This window comes from Scyliorhinus canicula, chromosome 20 (genome assembly GCF_902713615.1).
Source record: "Scyliorhinus canicula chromosome 20, sScyCan1.1, whole genome shotgun sequence".
NCBI lineage: Eukaryota > Metazoa > Chordata > Chondrichthyes > Carcharhiniformes > Scyliorhinidae > Scyliorhinus > Scyliorhinus canicula.
The window spans coordinates 52,803,562-52,824,878 of NC_052165.1; the positions used below are offsets into that span (position 1 = coordinate 52,803,562).

General features: G+C 44.6%; 1 protein-coding gene and 1 long non-coding RNA gene across 5 annotated transcripts in view; one reads left to right on the forward strand and one right to left on the reverse strand.

Annotated features, from left to right (window-relative positions):
• Nucleotides 1–16,629, reverse strand: part of cacna1c (calcium channel, voltage-dependent, L type, alpha 1C subunit) — a 1,225,933-nt gene extending 1,209,304 nt beyond the window's left edge. For all 4 annotated transcript variants that reach the window (XM_038780480.1, XM_038780479.1, XM_038780478.1 and 1 more), the window contains exons 1-3: nt 16,244–16,629; nt 15,136–15,460; nt 13,653–13,758 (exon numbers count right to left, since the gene is read on the reverse strand). In XM_038780480.1, coding sequence (XP_038636408.1) covers nt 13,653–13,758; nt 15,136–15,460; nt 16,244–16,292 — 480 coding nt within the window. In that variant the 5' untranslated portion in view covers nt 16,293–16,629. The remainder of the gene's footprint in view (nt 1–13,652; nt 13,759–15,135; nt 15,461–16,243) is intronic.
• LOC119954874 lies at nt 3,798–16,894 on the forward strand. Its single transcript, XR_005458322.1, has 3 exons — nt 3,798–3,947; nt 12,653–12,713; nt 16,713–16,894. It is a non-coding gene; the product is annotated as an uncharacterized LOC119954874 (long non-coding RNA).
• Nucleotides 16,895–21,317: the final 4,423 nt, after the last annotated feature.

Sequence of the window (21,317 nt, forward strand, 5' to 3'; positions counted from 1 at the left end):
CTGGATAATCACCTTAAAAGAAAAAAGACTTGCGAGGGCTACAGGAAAAAGCAGAGGATTTAGGTGAACTAAATTGCTCTTGCAGAGAGCAGGCATAGACTCAATAAGCCAAATAGCCTCCTTCTGTGCTGTAACCATTTTTTCTTTCTCTCCTCTACAAGTGTGCATCACTCTCTGAATTTTGGTTTCTGCAATTTTTAAAAACATTTTGAATGACTGAATTGATGTTGTAAGGATTAAAGGAAGTGTGTGCAAAAGAGAGACAGATAGTGTCACACATAACCTTAAAAAAGAAACAAATATATCTCAAGTTAATATCCCATGGCAAATCAGTTGATATGCTGCAAAGTCTAAGAATGGCTGTTGAAATAGACGAGGTTAGATTGGAACATGCTTGTAAATTTCAGACTCAGATTAAATGACGGCTTTCTTTTATTTTCCAGATTGTTTTAGTTCTTTAAAAAACGTGGGGCGGGATTCTCTGATCCTGAGGCTAAGTGTTGACGCTGTTGTAAACGCCATCGCGCTTTACAACGGCGTCAACAGGCCCCATGAGCAGTGATCCTGAGTCCTACAGGGGACCAGCACGGCACTGGAGCGACTCACACAGCTCCAGCTGCCGATACCGACGTCAAACGGGCGACGCGGGTCTGCGCATGCACGCTGCGGCAGTCACGAATTCGCACATGCGGTTAGTTTCCTTCTCCACGCCGGCCCCGACGCAACATGGCGTAGAACTACAGGGGCCCGGCGCAGAGTAAAAGAGGCCCCACCAGGAGAAGCCAGCCCGCCGATCGGTAGGACTCGATCTTGGGTCAGGCCGTGGTGGAGGCCCCCCCAGGGGTCGGACCCACCTCCCCCCACCAGGCTGCCCCCCACAGCATGGACACCGAGGTTCCGCCGGGTAAGACCACATGTGAACGGCGCCGGTGGGACTCGGCCACTCGGCCCAACCCGTGCGGAGAATTGCCAGGGGGGGCACATACAGTGGCGCCCGACCGGCACCGCACCGACCGCACCAGCGCCAATTCTCTGGTGACCGTGAATCGCACCCAGCCCGGTGATTTTCCGATCCGGCCCGGGGTCAGAGAATCCCACCCATGAGTCTTTGAAGTTTGACACATGGAATGTGATAGTATGATTGATCTCATTGGCTGCCTTCCATCTCGTGAGACTATGGTTTGTGCCATGGTGGTCAACTCTGTGTTAAGCATTGCTCGTGTGACTCAGGAGACCCACTCTGGTATACCAGTCCCTGTCGTATTTGCTGCAGAGAAAGACAGTGGACTGAGAAGGCATAAAATGCACTGGCCTCTTTTGGGGCCCTCCTCTCGGCCAGCTGCCCTTGCTGTTTCTGCTCATCGGTTTCAATGTAATCAAATAATCAGCCTTCAGAGGTCACAACTGTTAGCGACCTCCTCCCAGTTGCCTGTGTCAATGGCCGTCATCCTCATATCTAACTTGCAGCTGTCCTTGTAGCAGAGCCTTGGACGTCAAGATGATTGTGACCCAGTGGCCAGTTCAACACAGTCTTTGGGTATATACCATTATTCTTAGTGATGAGTTAATGCTGATTGAATTAGTACGTTCCAGGACTTCTGAGTTGGTGACTTGTCTTGCCAAGAGATGCCAAGAACATGCCTGATACAGCAAATGTTGAACACTTTTCAGCTTTTTCTCCTGCCAAGCATATTGTCCAGGTCTCACTACTGTAGGAGTGCACCGAGATGCAGTCTTGGAAGATTCTCAGTTTGGCTAATGCTCTTAATTAGGTTGATTTTGCTGTACACATTCTCTCTCTGTTTATTGATATAGTAAATATCCAGCTCTCGTTGCACTGTTTACAGGAGGTTCAACAATTGTAAACTGGTAACAGACTTAAAAATCAGGAATTCAGGGGCCAATAATGGAATTTTCAGAAAAAAATTTGAAATTGAAGCCTGAAATTGTGGGCCCAAAGAAGCTAAAAAGCTGAAAATAGGAAACCTAAGGAGAAGAGTTTTGCCAGTAGTGAAAATCATATTAGCTGCAATTATTGAAAGCTGTGCTCATAAAGTAGGTAAAATGGGAGATCTGGAGACCTAAGGAAAGTTTGGGAGGGTTGTGGGAAAGTTAACAAAAAAATTTTTTAAAAACTAGTTATGCTGTTAATTATCTCAGAGATAGGCAACATGGCTGGTATACTGGAAGTTCAAAACCTGTTTCACAGCACCACCATGTTGCCAGATTGTGTAACTGTGGATTGTCAGAAAGCAACTGCAGAAGCCTAACGAGAGCATTGAAGAGTCCAATTAAGCCAGAGTTAATTGTGAATTGACAAAACGTTCCAATGATATGTGCCAGTGTAATAGTTATGCTATTTTCCCAGTAATCCAAAGGCCAAGACTAATAATTCAGACTGATTCTGTCCCTCAAACATTTGATAATGAATATGGACTGTCCATCTCTCCAAGTTCAATTTTGAATGTTAGGGTGCTGACAGTGAGCAATCCCATCATAGTGTCAAATTGGAGACTGTGATCTTCAACGGCTAGCTTAAATCACATCAAATTAACAATCTGTGAGGCTCCAAACAGACATCTTGATGCAGTTCGCTAGATTCAAGTTGACCAATATCTGACTATCCTGTCCAGTAGCCCAAGTTTTGTGTGGGGAGTCATGGTCATTTCTGCTCCTCCTGGCCTCAAACAAAATCCTTGCTGAGACTCTCAGCTCTGTTGACTGTGGAACTGACTGATGCTTGCAACATATGTTGTGCATCGAGTTCTCATTAAGTTATTATGTACAGTTTAGGACTTTGGTCTGCATATTACTAAAAGTCTATCAGTTACATCAGGCCGACACCTGTCAAACCGTTAGTCTCTATCAAAATAGGAGTGAATCAGCTATAACGCTACTAATGTCACTCTTTTTACTCTGAATGTATCATCAATGCCAATTTCACCACCCCCTGGCTGGAACAAGGTACATTGAAGAGTTTGATGAAAAGCATTACTTTGGCCATTTACCATGCCAAAGCTGATCTGGGAAAGTTTGATGTTGTCAAAGATTTGAGACATCATTTCAAACGTTCTTGAAAAAGATAGAGATCTAGTTGTTAACTTTTTTTAAATAATTGATGCACCAGTGGAATGCCCATAATCTGGCTCACAGCAATTTGGAAAATATGCTAATTTATGACACTAGCAATGCACCATGTATCACATAGTATATTACTATGTTGCTAATTTGGAGAAAAGTTATTAAGTCTGTCCCACTCAAGGCCTTAAATTCTATTTTCATTAAAAATAGACATGCTGGTCAATATTCAACTGCTGTTTACAGATCAGAAGCTGGTTGTAAATCCCTGTCTTCAGATCAGGAAAAGAAAACCCAAAACAACTAACTTTTAAAACTTTGAAATGTGCACAATAGTCTCTAAACTTTTAAGTTACCTACTGCACAATACAGTATTATAAATTTCCCTCAAATATAACAGTTACCACACTTCAAAGAGTACTTTATTGGCTGTGCAATAATTTTGGCTCTTCTATAATTGTCAAAGGAGCTGCATTTACGAATGAAGTAAAATTGTTCTGTGCATCGAAACTGGTGCACAAGTTGAGTATACCCATTTTGTGCGGGTGTTTATAAAAGGAAAAACCGCTAACTTTTTTCCCACATTCCTAAAATAGCTCTTAGGAGTAAACTAATATGATGTTTTTAGTGTCTAATTTTTGTTTGTGAGGGAACATTGGAAAAGTTTTTTCGTAAACTTCAATAGTTTGACATTTAACAGCAATGGAATGTGTCTGTTAATAACTCCTGCTTGAACAAAGGAAGGAATGGAAAGTTCTAAAACTGACCTGAAGAAGGCAAACCAGCATCAAGGTAGTGGGGGACTGCAGTGATTAAATTAGATAAGCAAAAAGATTTCAGAAAAACTCACTGTCCCAACAATAAAGGCTGTAAGTACTTACATGAAAGTAATCAAAAGGTCTAATGAAATTACCTTATATCAAGGGGGCTGTGACACAACGAGGAAAAAATTATACTTCAGTAGTGCAATGTCTTGGTTAGGCCCCATGTTAAGTACTGCATTTGGTTTTGGCACCACACTTTCACACTTTAAGATGGGTACATTGGCATTGCAGGGATTATTGCAGATATTCACCAGAATGATACTGGAGTACAAAGGATTAACATTTTGAGAACAGCTTGCCAAAAGTTAGCTAGTATTTCCTTTAGTGCAGGAGGTGATAAGGGAATAGTGTGGATGGTCTTCAGAGTGGTTTCACAGGTCGGCGCAACATCGAGGGCCGGAGGGCCTGTACTGCGCTGTAATGTTCTATGTTGAGGATGATCAAAATGATATCGGGATTCAATAGGGGAGGTACAGAACTGCTGGGGTGAATTCTCCGCCTCCCTAGACGAGTGCTTTTCAGCAGCGAGCCACTGTTGGCCAATGAGATTTCCTATTGTAGCCACCAGGAAACCCACGAGCGGAGGTACACTACCGGCAGAATGGAGAATCCCGCCGGCAGAGAAGATATAAGCAATTAAGAACAATGGGGCACAATCGTCTCTTCCCCATTTCACCCAGACCCACTATCCCCTGCGTGGTGGTCTCAAATCTCAGGCTCACTCTCCCAACATCATCAACCATATTAAGCTTCCCATTACCTACTTCTGTTACCTTATGCAGAAGCTGGATAATGGAACATTTTTATCACATCTCTTTGTACAGATTTCAAATTAACAAGATAATTAAACATATTATCAAGGTCATTAATTTGCAATTCTGACATAAGTAAACATAGTGGTAAAATTAAAATAAGTTACTAGCATTCTTACTTTATTGTGTTTAGAAATGCAATTTCACACTCACTATAAATCAGAGACCTTGATAATAAGTTGCAAGGGATAAAACAACACACTCTCCAAGAAATTCCACAGGAAATCCACTAATAAAGGTCCAATTTTAGCTAGAAATTATAGTACATTTCGAGCAAATCTGCTGTCCTGACTTCAAGAACGCTTAAAATTTGTGTCACTTCAAAACAGTTATTTTATATAGAAACCATAATGTATATAACTTTAAATTACCTTACTAATCATAATTAAATAAGAGAAGTAAAATCAAGTTGTGATATACAGCCTAATGAGCAACGGAAATTCAACCTCACCCAAATTTTCCATAACAGCAGATTAATATGTCATGGACAACATAAGATAACATGGTCCTTATCGATTGACTCTGACTCACCATGGCCAATGCCACCAGATTTACTTTGGTTAAAAACAGCACATTCAGTGTGTGCATTTTCTCGCTGTCACATTTATCCTTTCCAATATCACAGTCAACCTTCTAAACCATACTTCAAAAAAAGCAAGTACAAGAGAGAGAAGGGGTGGAAGATAAAGTGAGAGTTTGTGTGGGGGAAGACAGGCAGAGTGAGAGTGCTTGCATAATGGTTTGGGAGAGGGAACACAAACACAGAATGGAGTTGGTACAAGACCAAGTGTGTGATGTGATCAGAAAAAGGTAGAAATTGGGAAATGAGTTTGAGGAGAGAATTTACAGAAGGATCATGGCAAAATAAAGCTAGTCAGTGGAATATGTGAGATGTTTCAATAGAGATTCAAATTCATCTTTATTGTACATTAATTTCAGTATATGGGGCAATACATTGAAATTGAATAGGTATTTGCAGTACATGTTACTCCTAGAAGTGGCTCTGATAGACATTTTCACATTAAAAGGTATTGTGTTGTGTGATACAAAGTTGCTATTATAATTGGGGTAAATAGCACAATGATAAAAAAAATTTGCTACTCGTACCGAGAAACAACTTCAAATGCTTCTTGAATTTATTTTTATACACCGTACTTCCCTGTCAAGGACTGAAATTTCTCATGACCAAAATAAGTATTTAAATAAAATAGATTAAAAACAAAATTTCACAATAACCTGAGTAGAATTACATACTGAATTATCCTTGTATTTTTAAAATTCTCTTTCAGAGTTTTCATTTTCTCCCAAAAGCCTAGTCTTTTATTTCAGCTCTGATGTCACCTTAATTTTAATCATACATTCTCATGCACAGTATACCCAATTTCCTGGCATGCATCAGTGTTTGCTCAATGTTTTGCTTTAACTTCCAGTGGTTTGCGTTTGTGTTCAATTGTTTTCACAAGCAATTTAATGAAAACACCAGAACTAACTTCAGATATAGTAAATTGAATGACTTTTAAGAAATCAAAACTTTTACAAGGAGGATACCAGAATTGAGATATTATGGCCGGGATTCACCATCCGGAGTCCAAGTGCTCCTGTCTCTGGAGAATTGGGTCTGTGTCCCGCTGGCACTAAAAGTGTCACCAGTGTGGCATTCTCAAGCTTGACTAAGTAAAAATATGCATTATGCGTGACACAACAGATTCCCTGCAGTTACTGGGTCGGCCTGCCATTTTTTAATAATAATCTTTATTAGTGTCACAAGCAGGCTTACATAAACACTGCAATGAAGGACTGTTAAAATTCCGTGGTCGCCACACTCTGGCACCTGTTCGGGTACACTGAGGGAGAATTCAGAATATCCAATTCACCTAACAAGCACGTATTTCGGGACTTCGTCGGAGGAAACCGGAGCACCCGGAGGAAACACACACAGACACGGGGAGAACATGTAGATTCCGCAAAGACAGTGACCCAAGCTGGAAATTGCACCCAAGAAGGGATCAACGCAAAATGGGACGAAGAGTTGGACGAGGGTATGGAGGAAGGGTTCTGGTGTGAGGTGCTCCGGAGAATGAACGCCTCCATCCCATGCGCGAGTTTGGAGCAGATACAACTGAAGGTGGTATATAGAGCACACCTCACAAGGGCGAGAATGAGCTGGCTCTTTGAGGGGGTAGAAGATGTGTGAGAACGTTGTGGGGGCGCGGGGGGCCTCAAACCCCACGTTCATATGTATTGGCCCTGTCCAAAGCTGGAGGATTACTGGAAGGAGGTTTTTAAGGTAATCCCTAAAGTGGTGCACATGAAACTGGACCTGGACCCTTGGGAGACCATATTCGGGGTGTTGGACCAGCCAGTGTTTGAAACGGGTGCAGAGGCAGATGTTGTAGCCTTTACCTCGTTGATCGCCCGAAGGCAGATCCTGTTGGGATGGAGATCAACCTCTCCACCCTGTGCTCTGGCGTGGCGGGTGGACCTGCTGGAATTCTTAACTCCTAAAAAGGTTAAGTTTGAGTTGAGGGGAAGGAGAGAGGGGTACTACAATTCATGGGCGTTATACATCATGCACTTTCAAGAATTGGATTACATTGGGGTGGTTGGGGGGAGGGGGACTATATGTGTTAATGGTGACTTAATGGTTAATTGATTCCTGATTCCTTTTTGTTATTTATGTTAACATGCAGGCTGCTGTTTGGCGGTTTGGTGGGAGAATGGGATTGTTGTTATTGATATGGGGATTGACATTGTATTTGTTACTGCTTATTGTTTATTGGTGATGGGTGTAAATTTGGAAGAAAATGTGAAAAGGCGAATAAACATATTTTTTAAAAATGAGGGGCTTCCTTCCCCTCACCAAAGGAATAAGAGGTCAATCCCCTCCCCGGACCTCCTCGGCACCTGTCCCTCAGACCTCACTCAGTTTCCCCTACCCCTTCAGCCACATCCTCCCAGCCCCCCCTTCAGTCCCCACCCGCTGGCATTGCCAATGATGACTCCCTAACATGACATGCTGGACCCCGAGGGTGGGGTCAAGTAGTATCAGTCCATTGCTCATGAATCCCTTTGCCACTGCAAAGTTGCAGAGGGAATGTTCCCCTCGGGTCCTGGGGGTTGGGTGGGCTGGGGCTGTAGGAAAGGGGACCCTCCACCGGGAGGGTGGACCCTCCACCGGGATGTGGGATCCTGTGTCTGGACTGCCCCTTCCAGACCTGGGCCATCTGAAGGTCACTCTTGGCATGGTGATCTCAGGTATCTTTCTGTTTAAGATCTTTATCCTGGTCTTACCTGTTTAAACTCTGAAGTGGCCTTCTCACTCTCAACTGCTAAGCCTGACAGCTGTTATGACTGACAGTTGTTCACCACTTCAACAATGCTAAGTGCTTTCTGCAGACAGAAATGGGGAAATGAAACCACTTAGCTGCTTTGAAGTAGCCAGCAGCTGTCATAACAAGAAACATCTAGCTTTGTTTAAACCATTAATTAAGCTGTCAATAGACGGAGTGTGGGTTGTCTCGGCCCATATCACTTTTAAACGTGGACGCAAAGGTATTGGCGAATGTACTGGCAGGTAGGCTGTAGAAGTGCCTCCCGAAGGTGATAGGTGAAGATCAGCCGGGGTTTATGAGAGGGAGGCAGCTCTTTTTGAACATTGGGCAGCACAGTAGCAGAGTGGTTAGCACTGGCTTCACGGCGCCAGGGTCCCAGGTTTGATTCCCGGTTTGGGTCACTGTCTATGTGGAGTCTGCACGTTCTCCCCGTGTTTGCGTGGGTTTCGTCCGGGTGCTCCGATTTAGAACATAAGAACATAAGAACATAAGAACCAGGAGTAGGCCATCTGGCCCCTCGAGCCTGCTCCGCCATTCAATGAGATCATGGCTGATCTTTTGTGAACTCAGCTCCACTTTCCAGCCATAAGTCCCGATAGACATGCTATTAGGTAATTTGGACATTCTGAATTCTCCTTCTGTGTACCCGAATAGATGCTGGAATGTGACGACTAGGGGGTTTTCACAGTAACTTCATTGCAGTGTTAATGTAAGCCTACTTGTGACAATAAAGATTATTATTAGGAGGGTATTGAACGTGGTTATGGCACCGGCGGAGGGGAAGGAAGCAGAGGTGGTTGTGGCATTAGACGCTGAGAAAACGTTTGATCGGGTAGAATGTGGGCACTTGATGGCAGTTCTGGAGCAGTTTGGCATTGGACCACGACTGTGCGGAGTCTGCACATCCTCCCCGTGTGTGCGTGGGTTTCCTCCGGGTGCTCCGGTTTCCTCCCACAGTCCAAAGATGTGCGGGTTAGGTGGATTGGCTATGCTAAATTGCCCATAGTGTCCTAAAAAGTAAGGTTAAGGGGTGGGGGGTTGTTGGGTTACGGGTATAGGGTGGATACGTGGGTTTGAGTAGGGTGATCATGGCTCGGCACAACATCGAGGGCTGAACGGCCTGTTCTGTGCTGTACTGTTCTATGTTCTATGTTCTATGACTTGTGGACTGGGTAAAGCTACTGTATAAGCCACTGTTTATTTTCCAATGCCTGCCGATCTTCCTGCCAAAGGCTTTTTTTAGAGCGATTGAAGGAATGATTATCTCGTTCATATTGGGAGGGAAGATGGCTAGAGTTAGAAAGGTGCTGCTACAGAGGGGAAGGCAGTCAGGGGGGGGTTGGGTCTTCCGAACCTGATGTATTATTACTGGGCGGCGATCGTGGAGAAGGTGCAGAGCTGGGTCAGAGGGGTGGATTCCCAGTAGATCAGAATGGAGGAGTTTGTGTCGGGGTCGAGATTGAAGGCGCTAGCAACAGCGCCACTCACGATGGCCCCAGGGAAATACTCAGGGAGTCCGGTACTGAGAGCATTGTTGAGAATTTGGAGGCAGTTTCACTCACATTTCGGGTTTGGGGCAGGGTCAAGAGTAATGCCGATTCAGGGGGATCACAGATTTGAGCCAGGAAGTTGGATGGACATTTTCAGAGATGGGAGGAGAAGGACATGAAAAGATTTGTTTCTTGAGGGTCGGTTTGCAGGATTGACGGAGCTGGGAGCGAAGTATGGGCTGGAGAAGGGGAATATGTATAGAAACATGCAGGTACAAGACTTTGCCAAGAAGGAGATACAGAGCTACTCGGTGGAGTCGGCCTCCACATTGCTGGAGGAAGTGCTGACGACAGGGGGACTGGAGCAGGGGGTAGTGTCAGGGGTTTACAGGGCTATTTTGGAAGAGGAAAAGGCATCGGTGGAAGGGTTCAAAGCAAAGTGGGAGGAAGAGTTGGAAGAGGGTATGGAGGAGGGGTTCTGCTGTGAGGTCCTCCAGAGAGTGAATGCCTCCACCTTGTGCATGAGGTTGGGGCTGATATAGCTGAAGGTGGTTATTATGGGCCAGAGTTTAGAGAACACCAAATTATATGGAGTTCACCTGACCTACAACTTTTAATAGATTTTGGTTATGAGGAGCACAAAGGCCCACTTTCCAGATGTTATGCAATAGAGATCTTAAGTATTTTTAAACAAAACAATGTTCATTCTATGAAACCAGTTAACATTTAATAAACACACAGTAAACATCTTATCAACTACCAACACAAATACCCTCCCAAAGATACAGTACTCTATAGGTAACCTTTAATAACTTTCCTAACAACATCCAAAAGCCAAACACTCTTTTCCTACAAAACAGTAGGTTTGAACTCCTTACAGAAACAGGTATTACTGTGAAGTTATCACGTGGTTTAGAGACATTCTTTAGCATGCAGAGAGAGAAATCAAAATACACCCTCTTGGTTTGAATGCAGCTCCCAGCTGAAAACGAAACCAAAGAAAACTCAGAGCCACAAAGCAGCTTCCAGCTCAAAACAAAAGTAAAAGACAGAATCACAGCCCAGCTCCACCCACACAATGACATCACAGTGGGGGGGAGGGGAGCAAACCACATTCATATGTTTTGGTCCTGTCCAAAGCTGTAGGATTACTGGAAGGAGATTTTTAGGGTAATCTCTAAAGTGGTGCACGTGAGACTTGACCCGGGTCCTCGGGAGGCCATATTCAGGGATCAGCCAGGGTTGGAAACGGGTGCGGAGGCAGATGTTGTAGCCTTCGCCTCATTGATTGCCCGAAGGCGAATCCTGTTGGGGTGGAGGTCAACCACTCCATCCTGTGCCCTGGCATGGCGGGGAGACATGCTGGTTAAGAATGAACTGAATGGAAGGATGGAGGGGTTCTACAATTCATTGCTGTTATTCATTATGCACTTTCAAGAATTAAATGACGTTGAACGTTGAGGGGGGGAACTGTGTATGTTGATGGTGACTATGGGTGATTGTTGATTCATTTTTATTATTTGATGTTTATGTTGACATGTGGGTTGTTGTTTGGGGGTTGGTGGGAGGATGGGATAGTTGTTGATAAGGGGATTGACATTGTATTCATTACCGTTTATTGTTTGTTGGTGGGTGTAAATTTTTAAGAAACTGAAAGAGGAGGAGAATAAAAATATATATTTTTTTAATATCGAACAGTCTGAGGCTTTTCCCTGGAACACATAGATAGCCTGATTTGGAGGTCCTTAATATTATTAAAGTGTATATAGGGTAGGCAGAGGAAATATGTTTCCACTTGTGAGGGTAGGGGTCATATATATAAAATTGTCACAATTAAAATCAGTGGAAAATTCGGGGAAACAATAGGATTGGAAAGAATGTGGAACTTGCTACCAACAAGAGTAGTTGGGCAAAATAACAGAAATGCATTTGAGGGGAATCTAGATATACACTTGAAAAAGGAATATATGATACTAAATTAGATAGAGGTGTGAGGAAGCTCATGTATAGCATTAACACCAGCATGAACCTGTTGGTCCAATTATCGATTTTCTGGAATGTAAATCGAGGCACTGGGTGCATTGTCTGTGTTTAGATAAAAGCAGTATTTGGGTGAGTACAAGAGGCGACACAGGAGAGCGTATATACACCACCAAACAAGAGCAAAAAGACACACCATTGATTTTCTGCAGTTTGGGTGAGCCCAAAGTACCCAATAACCTCACGTGCAAGAACAGTAACATTTACCACAAGGGATCCACGTGAGAAACTATTATTTGCATGTACAACTCCCAGTTGTTATGCTAAACTTCAGATTTTCATTGTTCTACCGAAAACCCCACATTTCCCCTCCACGGAGATGCTCAATCAAAGGAGTTCCATGCTATCAAAAAGGCTGGATCCCTCTCACCAGAAATCTGCCAATTCCAATTTATACTGCATTACTTCAAAGGCAAAAGCCACTTCACAGTCCAAAATAAATAATTGTCCTTTTGGTAGCGAACCTGGAATTTCCTTCTCCAGTGCTGCTAAATACTCAAAAACTCCCAAGATTCACTCACCAAAAGAAATACAACAACGTTCATGCTCGCAACTTTCGTCCCTGACCCTCCAGTGTGCCTGGGGTCAGAGAGAGGTCAACTCATTTGACTAGTAGTGGCAGGCCCTCATAACATTCACTGTCTTCTGACAACTAGAAATGGGCAATATCTCCTCGCCAGTGAAATATTCCCTCTGTAGCTTTACTCAACTCTAATAAACGCAATTATTTGTCTCAAAGTGGTTGTTTACCATACAAATTAAAATTTATGATTATTAAAACATGCATGAAAATATATGTAATCCTTCAGGTTTGTAACACATACGAACCCTAAAGCAACATTTGGAATGCAGAAACCGTTGCTAAGGCGGAGAGCAATGATTCCAGATTGGCGGGGGGCGGGGGTAAATCACTAAATCTTTTGTTCATGTGAACTGCGACTTCAAGTCCAAAATTAAAATTACCTTTCATTAATTGGCGATTGCACAGTATCTTATGTTGATGTACACTAAGATACCAAATGCCAGAAACCAATGGTGTTCCAACGGTTATGTCACTGCTATTTGATTTCCTGCAGATGGTTGACTGACAATGCCACAATCTTGTTTATTTCCGAAGATTTTAAGAGATATCAAAAGGTAGGTATAAAATTATGTTGCAAAACAGCAAACAGCTCTCAGTGTATATTTTATTCAATATATTAAGTATAGAATATTGTAAACACATACCAAGACATGCAGATGTTTTAAGATTACATTGCCCCTTAATATAAGACATTAGTTTATAGATATAGCACCCTAATTGTGCCTTCTTTAAAAAGATTTAGAAATAATGGTCACTTAAGAAATCGGGAAACAATATTCACCATTGTACCTGTTATAACATTGCTTGCAATTGTTTCAGTATGAAAAGATTACTTCCAAATTTCCTAAATTTATTTTCAAATCAATGGCAGCGTTTTCGGATTTTCCGTATTTGTCCAGTATACCTTTAATAAATCTAGCTTCACAACCTCGCCAACATTCTCCCTAAAAGTAGAGCCGATAGCAATTCGAGAGGATTAAACAGGCCGCCATTTTACAGACCACTAACAAGCTCATCATCAATTGGATTATGGTGATCGGATTACAGTCGGAGGCAATTTGTTAATATCGCCGATACAACATCATTCACGAATGGTTCAGACAAGGCTGCATATAAACACGCGCGACAGTACTAAACGATTGTCAATATTACATAAACAAATGTTCATAATAGGTATAACGCGTACTTTTAAACGCAGCCGTAGGTAAACGTAACAGCCAACTGAGAACAAACCAAAAGTCAAACCATTACCAACGCGCAAAGCGGTCATTACTGGGTCAGTCAAACTCAACATCACTAATCAAGCCCAACAAAAATCATTCATGTTCGCTTAGAAAACGCTCCCAAATTGTCAGTACACCTCAAGAATGAATAACATAGCCAATGACAGTGCAATAAACTCATACATTTCCAAAAAAACACATAGTTTCTGATTTCACAACATACCACAGAGTTAAACCAATTGAATAACAACGGGAGCACTTTGAACTTACCAGATTGGAATTGGTTGCATTCGAGTCGTCTTCTGGGAAAGGTATGTAGACGGCTAAGGCAACACAATTAGCGAAAATAGTTAGGAGAATAATTATTTCGAATGGCCTGAGAGTGAGAGTTAAGGAGCCATCGTATTTAGAAAAATAAATTACAACCGGAAAGCAAAGATTTACATCTTCTGTGTTTGAAATCAAATATATCTTGCAGCGAGTATAATTTGGAATTCACCTGGAACGTCCCAAATAAATGAAAAATGCTGTAATATGTTCCATGTCAGAAAGAAACCTGCGATTTGTCTTAGAACTAACTAAAAAGTGGGTGTGTTGGGTATGTAGTTGTTGAAAATTCTATGTGTCCGTCAATCTTTGGAAAGAAAATTATAATTCTTGTGAAGTGTAAGCTGGTAAACAAGTTAAAATATGTAAAAGATAGTTATCCCGCACATGACAACTTCACATTGTCAGATCACTCCAAGTAAGCATGTATGCACGCGGATGTGCTCTGCCTCGTTCCATAATCAGGAAAAAAAACTCCTGCAATTACTTCTTCCAGCATCTTTATCTCTGGAATCCCACAAGGGTCTTTTCTGGGCCATCTCCTATTTCTCATCTCTACCCTGCCCCTCAGCAATGACATCCCAAACACGTCAGATTCCACATGTATGCTGAGAACACCCAATTCTAACTCACCACCACTCACCATCCTCCCTCCTCCACTACCTCTGATTTGTCAATGGACTGGTTCAATATTCAGTGCTGAATGAACAGAAACGTCCTCCAATTTTCATTAGAGAGTTAGGGGTCTTCAGTCCCATCACAGATTTAATTCAACTACCAACTCCATGGCTCTCCATGGCCACTGTTCAAGGCTAAATCAGCCTTGTGCAATTTTCTCCTAACCTGAGCTTGCAACTTCATCTTCTCCATCAAGACTACTTACTTCCACCTTCGTATCACCAGTCACCAGCCCCATCTCAACTCACCTACTGCTGAAAATCGTATCCATATCTTTGCTCCCTCTAGACTTTCCAATGCTCTGCTAACTGGCCTCCAACCTTGCACTCTCTGTAAGCGTGAACTCACCCAAAATTCTTGCAGGTATCCGAACTCGCTCCAAGTTTATTAGCCCTGTGGCTTGCGAATCTCTATTGGCCCACAGTTGTCAATGTCTCAATTTTAAAAGTCTTATCTGTTTTCAAATTTCTCCACGACGTCGTCACCTGTCCTAATATCTAGTTATAAGATTTTGTTTTACAACCCTCCTTGGAATGTCTTACTGCGTTAAAAAATGCCATCTAAATACAGGGTGCTTGAAAGGTTCCAAAGCCTCACCCATCGCTTGCGCTTATGTGAGCTCGGCATCTATGTATATCAGCACTTCGAGCTGGCTGTGCGCATGTATGTGCAGACCTTCATGCCTGCAAACATTTTATAATATTTAGCTGGTCGAGGTTCTCCCATTATTTCCTATCTTAAAGGATATTTCCATTCGACTATATTGATACATGCTCGCCTCACAGGGTTTTTGAGAGTCAAGCAGAAGAGAGCCCGTGGTGGACGTGTGGTCGCGGCGTTTGCTTGTTTTTTCTGCTTGTTATACTGTTGCCTTTTCCTTTGGGTTGAGTTGGCCGTAGAGACCATATTGTTGCCCATCATCGCGGCGGCTTTGGCTTGTCTGGCCGCGTCGATGGCCGCTTGCCAAGACAAGGCAGCCCCTGGACTTGGGATGTGTTCTGAAGCCAGACCGTCCGTCCTGGCATTGGGCAGGCCATGGGCAAGTACTGCCCGGTTGCTAGCATAGTCAGCGCCTGGAATGAAAAAAAATATCAAATTTTAGATATGTATATACATTATCATGTAACCTGCAGTAATCTTTTTTCAATTAATTGCTGCCAATTCCTGATAATTATCCGATTTTCAATCAAGCGAAATCTGTTAGGGATTTCGAATCAAAACAGTAGAGAATATTGCATCACAAGATAACTTTTCCTATGCGTGAAACGGTTAGGCAAACACTGAATATATTATTCATAATTTAAAATGTTACGAGATTTAAGATTAAAAGGAAAAACTGCAACTTAAAGTAATTACTTTACAGATGGTGGAGCCATTTCCTTCGCGCGCGAATGATTACAGAAAAACTGAAGAAAAAAAAATCTCCGTCCATAGTTCAAGAAATAATGATTCATCCGGGAGCTCGATTTTAAAAAAACATTGAAGGCAAATTTAAATACTGTTCGTATTACCTCCACGATACAATCTCTAAACATTCGCCGCATATAAATATAGTATTTAACTATAACAGCGCATATTTTTAAAGGCGTCTGGACAACTTGATCATATGTCAATTTCATGTGAAATACATGTGCAACAGCACTGCTGCGAACGAATGCTTCACCCTGCATGTCTGCAGGTTAATCTTCGGGAGAAAAACGTGCAAGACGCTGCATAAAACATATTATTCTGCCAAACTGCCTGTTAAATGTTGCTGTACAACCCAAGCACCAACCGGTTGTGTCCATGGAAGTAAGATTTTGCGATGCTCTTCGTTTTCTGTCTCTCTTTCCCTTTCCCTGTTTCAGAGTTCTTACCTTGATGGTTTTCCTCGGGAATATACATCCTCTTGTTTTCATTCACCATTTAAATATGCCAGTTTTTTGTTCCGCAAACGGCGATTTATTACCTGATCCCCATTATTACAATAAAACGCAAGTAACTGATCCTCGCTACCACCCTCTTTCTCACAGCACATCCTGACTACATCCGGGGCTTCACAAAGAGCACATCATACACATTCCAAGCTCGCTTTCACTCTGTTCAGTGGAAATTATGGGAGGAGGAAAATATCCAGGGCAGCTCTCTAAGGGTTAAATGAGAGAGGAACGGTAAAAAGTTAAGAAAAAAACATAATGAGGCGTGGAGAATAGACGGGGAAAAGAAAACATGCAGTCTTGCAGGCCATTCCCTGCGATCACTGGAGGAGTTCTCTGAGCGCTATCTCCTGACTGTTTCCAGATGTTCTTACGTGTAAAATAAACCAAGCACATTTTTTTTCTCCAGTGCCTGGAAACAGTTTATGGAATCGTGACGTAAGATAAAGCAAGTGGGCAACGTCTCCCGAAGCCAAGAAAAGCAAGAATCTCATGCCATTTGTTTTCATCTTTTGGTTTAACCCTGTGTTCTTTTATTTAACTTGTTGATATTTTTCATTCTTGTATTGTGAATCAGAAGAATATAGTGAATAAAAGGTAACACATTTATAGAAACAAGCAAAGATGTATTTCCTCCCTGCCAATTGGTTATGAATAAAAGCATTTCCTGTGAATACATTTTGAAGAAGTCATAGAGACCAAAACATTACTGATGACTTTGGTTGGTATAAAACGTAGAGGAAAGCAGCATTATATTATGACCAAACGGATTCCAAGAACCCAAATTCCATGGAAAAGACATAGATTTCTGCTAATCAAAAACCAAATGGCTGGAAATCTCCTTACTATTCATTAAGAACTGTGTCGTCTTGAGTATTAAATTCAATTTATGCAATTGTTAAGACAAGTAATCCAGAAGCAACAGAAACCAGTACCTCAGGCCCAGAAAGAAAACACAAACATTCTAAGTAAATATAGCTAGAGTTCTCAAATCAGCAAAATAAATAAATAAATGGGTTTTGTGCACACAATTGTGTTGTTGTGGGATTGTGGCTAATTTAGAGAATAAATTGGACATGAAACAGGTGAGTACGCACTATTTTTACTTCTCAATCATTCAAAGTGGAAAGGAATGCATTGGGATAGGAACCTTTGCAACAAACTATACCAGTCTGCAACTTATCACAGAATCCCTCCAGAGCAGGAGGCCTTTCGGCCAATTGAGTCTGCACCAACCCTCTGACAGCCCAGCCTACCTTGGCCCACTCCCTCGCACGCCGACCTAAACCTTTGGGACACGAAGGAGCAATTCAACATGGCCGATCCAGCTAACCTGCACATCTTTGGACTGTGGAAGGAAACCGGAGCACCCGGAGAATATCCACGCAGACATGGGGAGAAAGTGCAAACTCCACACAGTCACCCAAGGTCGGATTTGAACCCGGTCCCTGGCGCTGTGAGGCAGAAGTGCTAACCACTGTGCCGCCACCTGAAGTAGAACTTCATTTAACTATATCCAGCAACCCCATATGCTACAGTGCCACAACACATGTTACTTAGTTATCTTCAGTGCTAGCTAAATCATCTTTAATGCTAAATTATTTTCCTTTATTGCTCAGTTAAGTACATTTATACTCTTTCGCCCATTTTAACATTGGTAGATTTTTGCACGTCATTTGCACAAAGGCTTTTATTAATTTATGTCTAAAGCAGAGCATTGCAAATTCAACCTCCAGTTTCTTTCAAAGATTCCGAACAGCAAAAAAAATCACAAATCTGGAGATGTTGTGGACACATACTTTCCTTCAACTCAAAATCTAATACGCCATGGGAAATTGTGTAATATATTCAGATGGCACAGATTAGATATTAGGCCCTTAGGGAGGCCGCCATCTTGGATGTCATCTTGAACCTCACTTGCCACGTGCGACTCATGGGGGCCGCCATCTTGGGACCCCTCCGCTGCCTCCCGGGAGCCCTGCTCACCCAACCATACGCTGACTGCCGCGACCTCCGACCGGCCCACCGACCGACTTCCGACACTTGCCTCCGTCACACTCAACCAGTCCCGGCCGCACCACCGCGGGAAGTCCATGATGACCGTCTGGATCAACGGGCACGAGACAGCCTGCCTTTTCGACTCCGGGAGCACAGACAGCTTCATACACCCAGATACGGTAAGGCGTTGCTCCCTCCCCATCCTACCCGCGACCCAGAAAATCTCCTTGGCTTCTGGATGCCACGCAGTAGAAATCCGGGGGTACTGTGTCGCGACCCTCACTGTGCAAGGCGTAGAGTACACCAACTTTAGGCTCTACATCCTCCCCCATCTCTACACTGTCCTATTACTGGGGCTCAACTTCCAGTGCCACCTCCAGAGCCTTACCTTAAGTTCAACGGACCCCTGCTTCCCCCCCCCCCCCCCCAGTAGCCTCGCAACCCTTAAGGTTGCCCCACCCTCCCTCTTCGCAAACCTAACCCCGGACTGTAAGCCCGTCGCTACCAGAAGCAGATGCTACAGTGCCCAGGACAGGGCCTTCATCAGGTCAGAGATCCAGCGACTCCTGCGAGAGGGGATCATTGAGGCTAGTAGCAGCCCTTGGAGAGCCCAAGTGGTGGCCATCAAGTGGTCATCGATTATAGCCAGACCATCAACTGGTACATGCAGCTCGATGCGTACCTCCCCCCCCCCCCCGCATATCTGACATGGCCAATCAGATTGCGCAGTATCGAGTCTTCTCCACAGTCGACCTGAAGTCTGAATACCACAAGCTTCCTATCCGTCCAGAGGACCGCCAATACACTGCCTTTGTGGCAGATGGCCGCCTCTATCACTTCCTCAGCTCCCCTTCAGCGTCACCAACAGGGTCCCGGTCTTCCAAAGGGAAATGGACCAAATGGTTGACCAGTACGGGCTGTGGGCCACTTTCCCGTACCTAGACAATGTCACCATCTGCGCCGTGATCAGCAGGACCATGACGAGAACCTCCGGCGCTCCTCCACACCGCAAAACTCCTAAACTTCACTTATAATAGAGAGAAATGCATCTTTCACACAACCCGCCTGGCCATCCTTGGCTACGTCGTGGAACACGGAGTCCTTGGGCCCGACCCCGACCGCATGCGCCCCCTCCTGGAACTCCCCCTCCCCCACTGCCCCGAGGCCCTGAAGAGATGCCTGGGGTTCTTCTCCTACTATGCCCAGTGGGTCCCCAACTATGTGGACAAGGCCCGTCCACTGATCAAATCCACCACTTTTCCCCTGACGGCTTAGGCCCAACTGGCCTTCAACCGCATGAAAGCAGATATTGCCAAAGCCGCGATGCACGCTGTGAACGAGTCCATCCCATCCCAAGTGGAGAGCGATGCGTCGGACTTTGCTCTGGCCGCCACACTTAACCATGCGGGCAGGCCCATGGCTTTCTTCTCCCATACCCTCCATGCCTCCGAAATTCGACACTCCTCCGTCGAAAAGGAGGCCCAAGCCATCGTAGAAGCTGTGAGACTTTGGAGGCATTACCTGGCCAGCAGGCGATTCACTCTCCTCACTGACCAACAGTCGGTTGCCTTCATGTCCAATAACACACACCGGGGCAAGATTAAGAATGACTAGATTCTGAGGTGGAGGATCGAGCTCTCGACCTACAATTACGATATCTTGTATCGTCCTGGGAAGCTCAATGAGCCCCCAGATGCCCTCTCCCGCGGTACATGTGCCAGCGCACAAGTCGACCGACTCCTGGCCCTCCATAACGACCTCTGTCACCCGGGGGGTCACCTGCTTTTTCCACTTCATCAAGGCTTGAAACCGGCCCTACTCCATCGAGGAGGTCTAGTCCGTGACCAGGGACTGCCAGGTTTGCAATGAGTGCACCAACCCTTCTATCGGCCAGAGAGAACACATCTGGTAAAGTCTCCTGCCTTTTGAGTGCCTCAACATGGACTTCAAAGGGCCCCTCCACTCCACTGACCGTAACGTGTACTTCCTCTGACACAACCTCTGCCACTGTCATCAAGGCCCTGCACAGCCTTTTCACCCTGTTCGGGTTCCCCACCTACATCCACAGTGATCGAGGCTCCTCCTTTATGAGCGACGAGCTGCGTCAGTTCCTGCTCAGCAAAGGCATCGTCTCTAGCAGGACGACCAGCTGCAACCCCCGGGAGAAAAGACAGGTGGAGCGGGAGAACGCGACGGTCTGGAAGGCCGTCCTTCTGGCCCTACGATCGAAGAGTCTCCCAGTCTCCCGCTGGCAGGAGGTCTTCCCTGTGCGCTTCACTCCAACCGGTCGCTCCTATGTACAGCTACTAACCCAGGAAGTCCACCTCCGGGATCTCACTTCCATCTCTGGTTGACAGTCCTAGGGCCGTCCATCTCTGGGAGCATGCGAGAAGCCATAAAACTAACCCCCTCGTCGAGAAGGTCCTGCTCCCAAATGCAAACCCCCAATATGTCTACGTGGCACACCAGGATGGGCGGCAGGACACGGTCTCCCTTCGGGATTTGGCTCCTGCAGGCTCCCCGGAGACCATCACCACCACCCCCCACACTACACCATCTTCCCCCACCTCTGCTCACCTCCCTCACAAACTGACACCCGCAGGCCCACCAGCGACAAGCACCACCACCTTCGCCCGTACACCCCCCCCCCCTTCACCGACTCAACATCTGGGTGAAGATGACAGCACGCTCCCGGATGCGCAGGTCTCGACGCCGGCACCCAGACCACAGCTGGGCCTGAGGCGATCACGGCGGAAGGTCAAGGCCCCCGACAGACTTGACCTTTAAGACCACTTCACCCCCGCCAGACTCTTTTTTTAAACAGGGGGTGAATGTGGTGAACCACGTTATTGTATTATATGCATTGTGCTGTATCATACATGCCTGGGCTTGTCCAGGCTGGCTCCGCCTGTGGCTCCTCCCCTCAGGCTTCTGTATAAAAAGTGGCAAGTCTCCGCCTCCGAACCAAGTTCGGGTCCAGAGGCAGGAGGCTTGCTGTTTAGTATATTATAGTCTC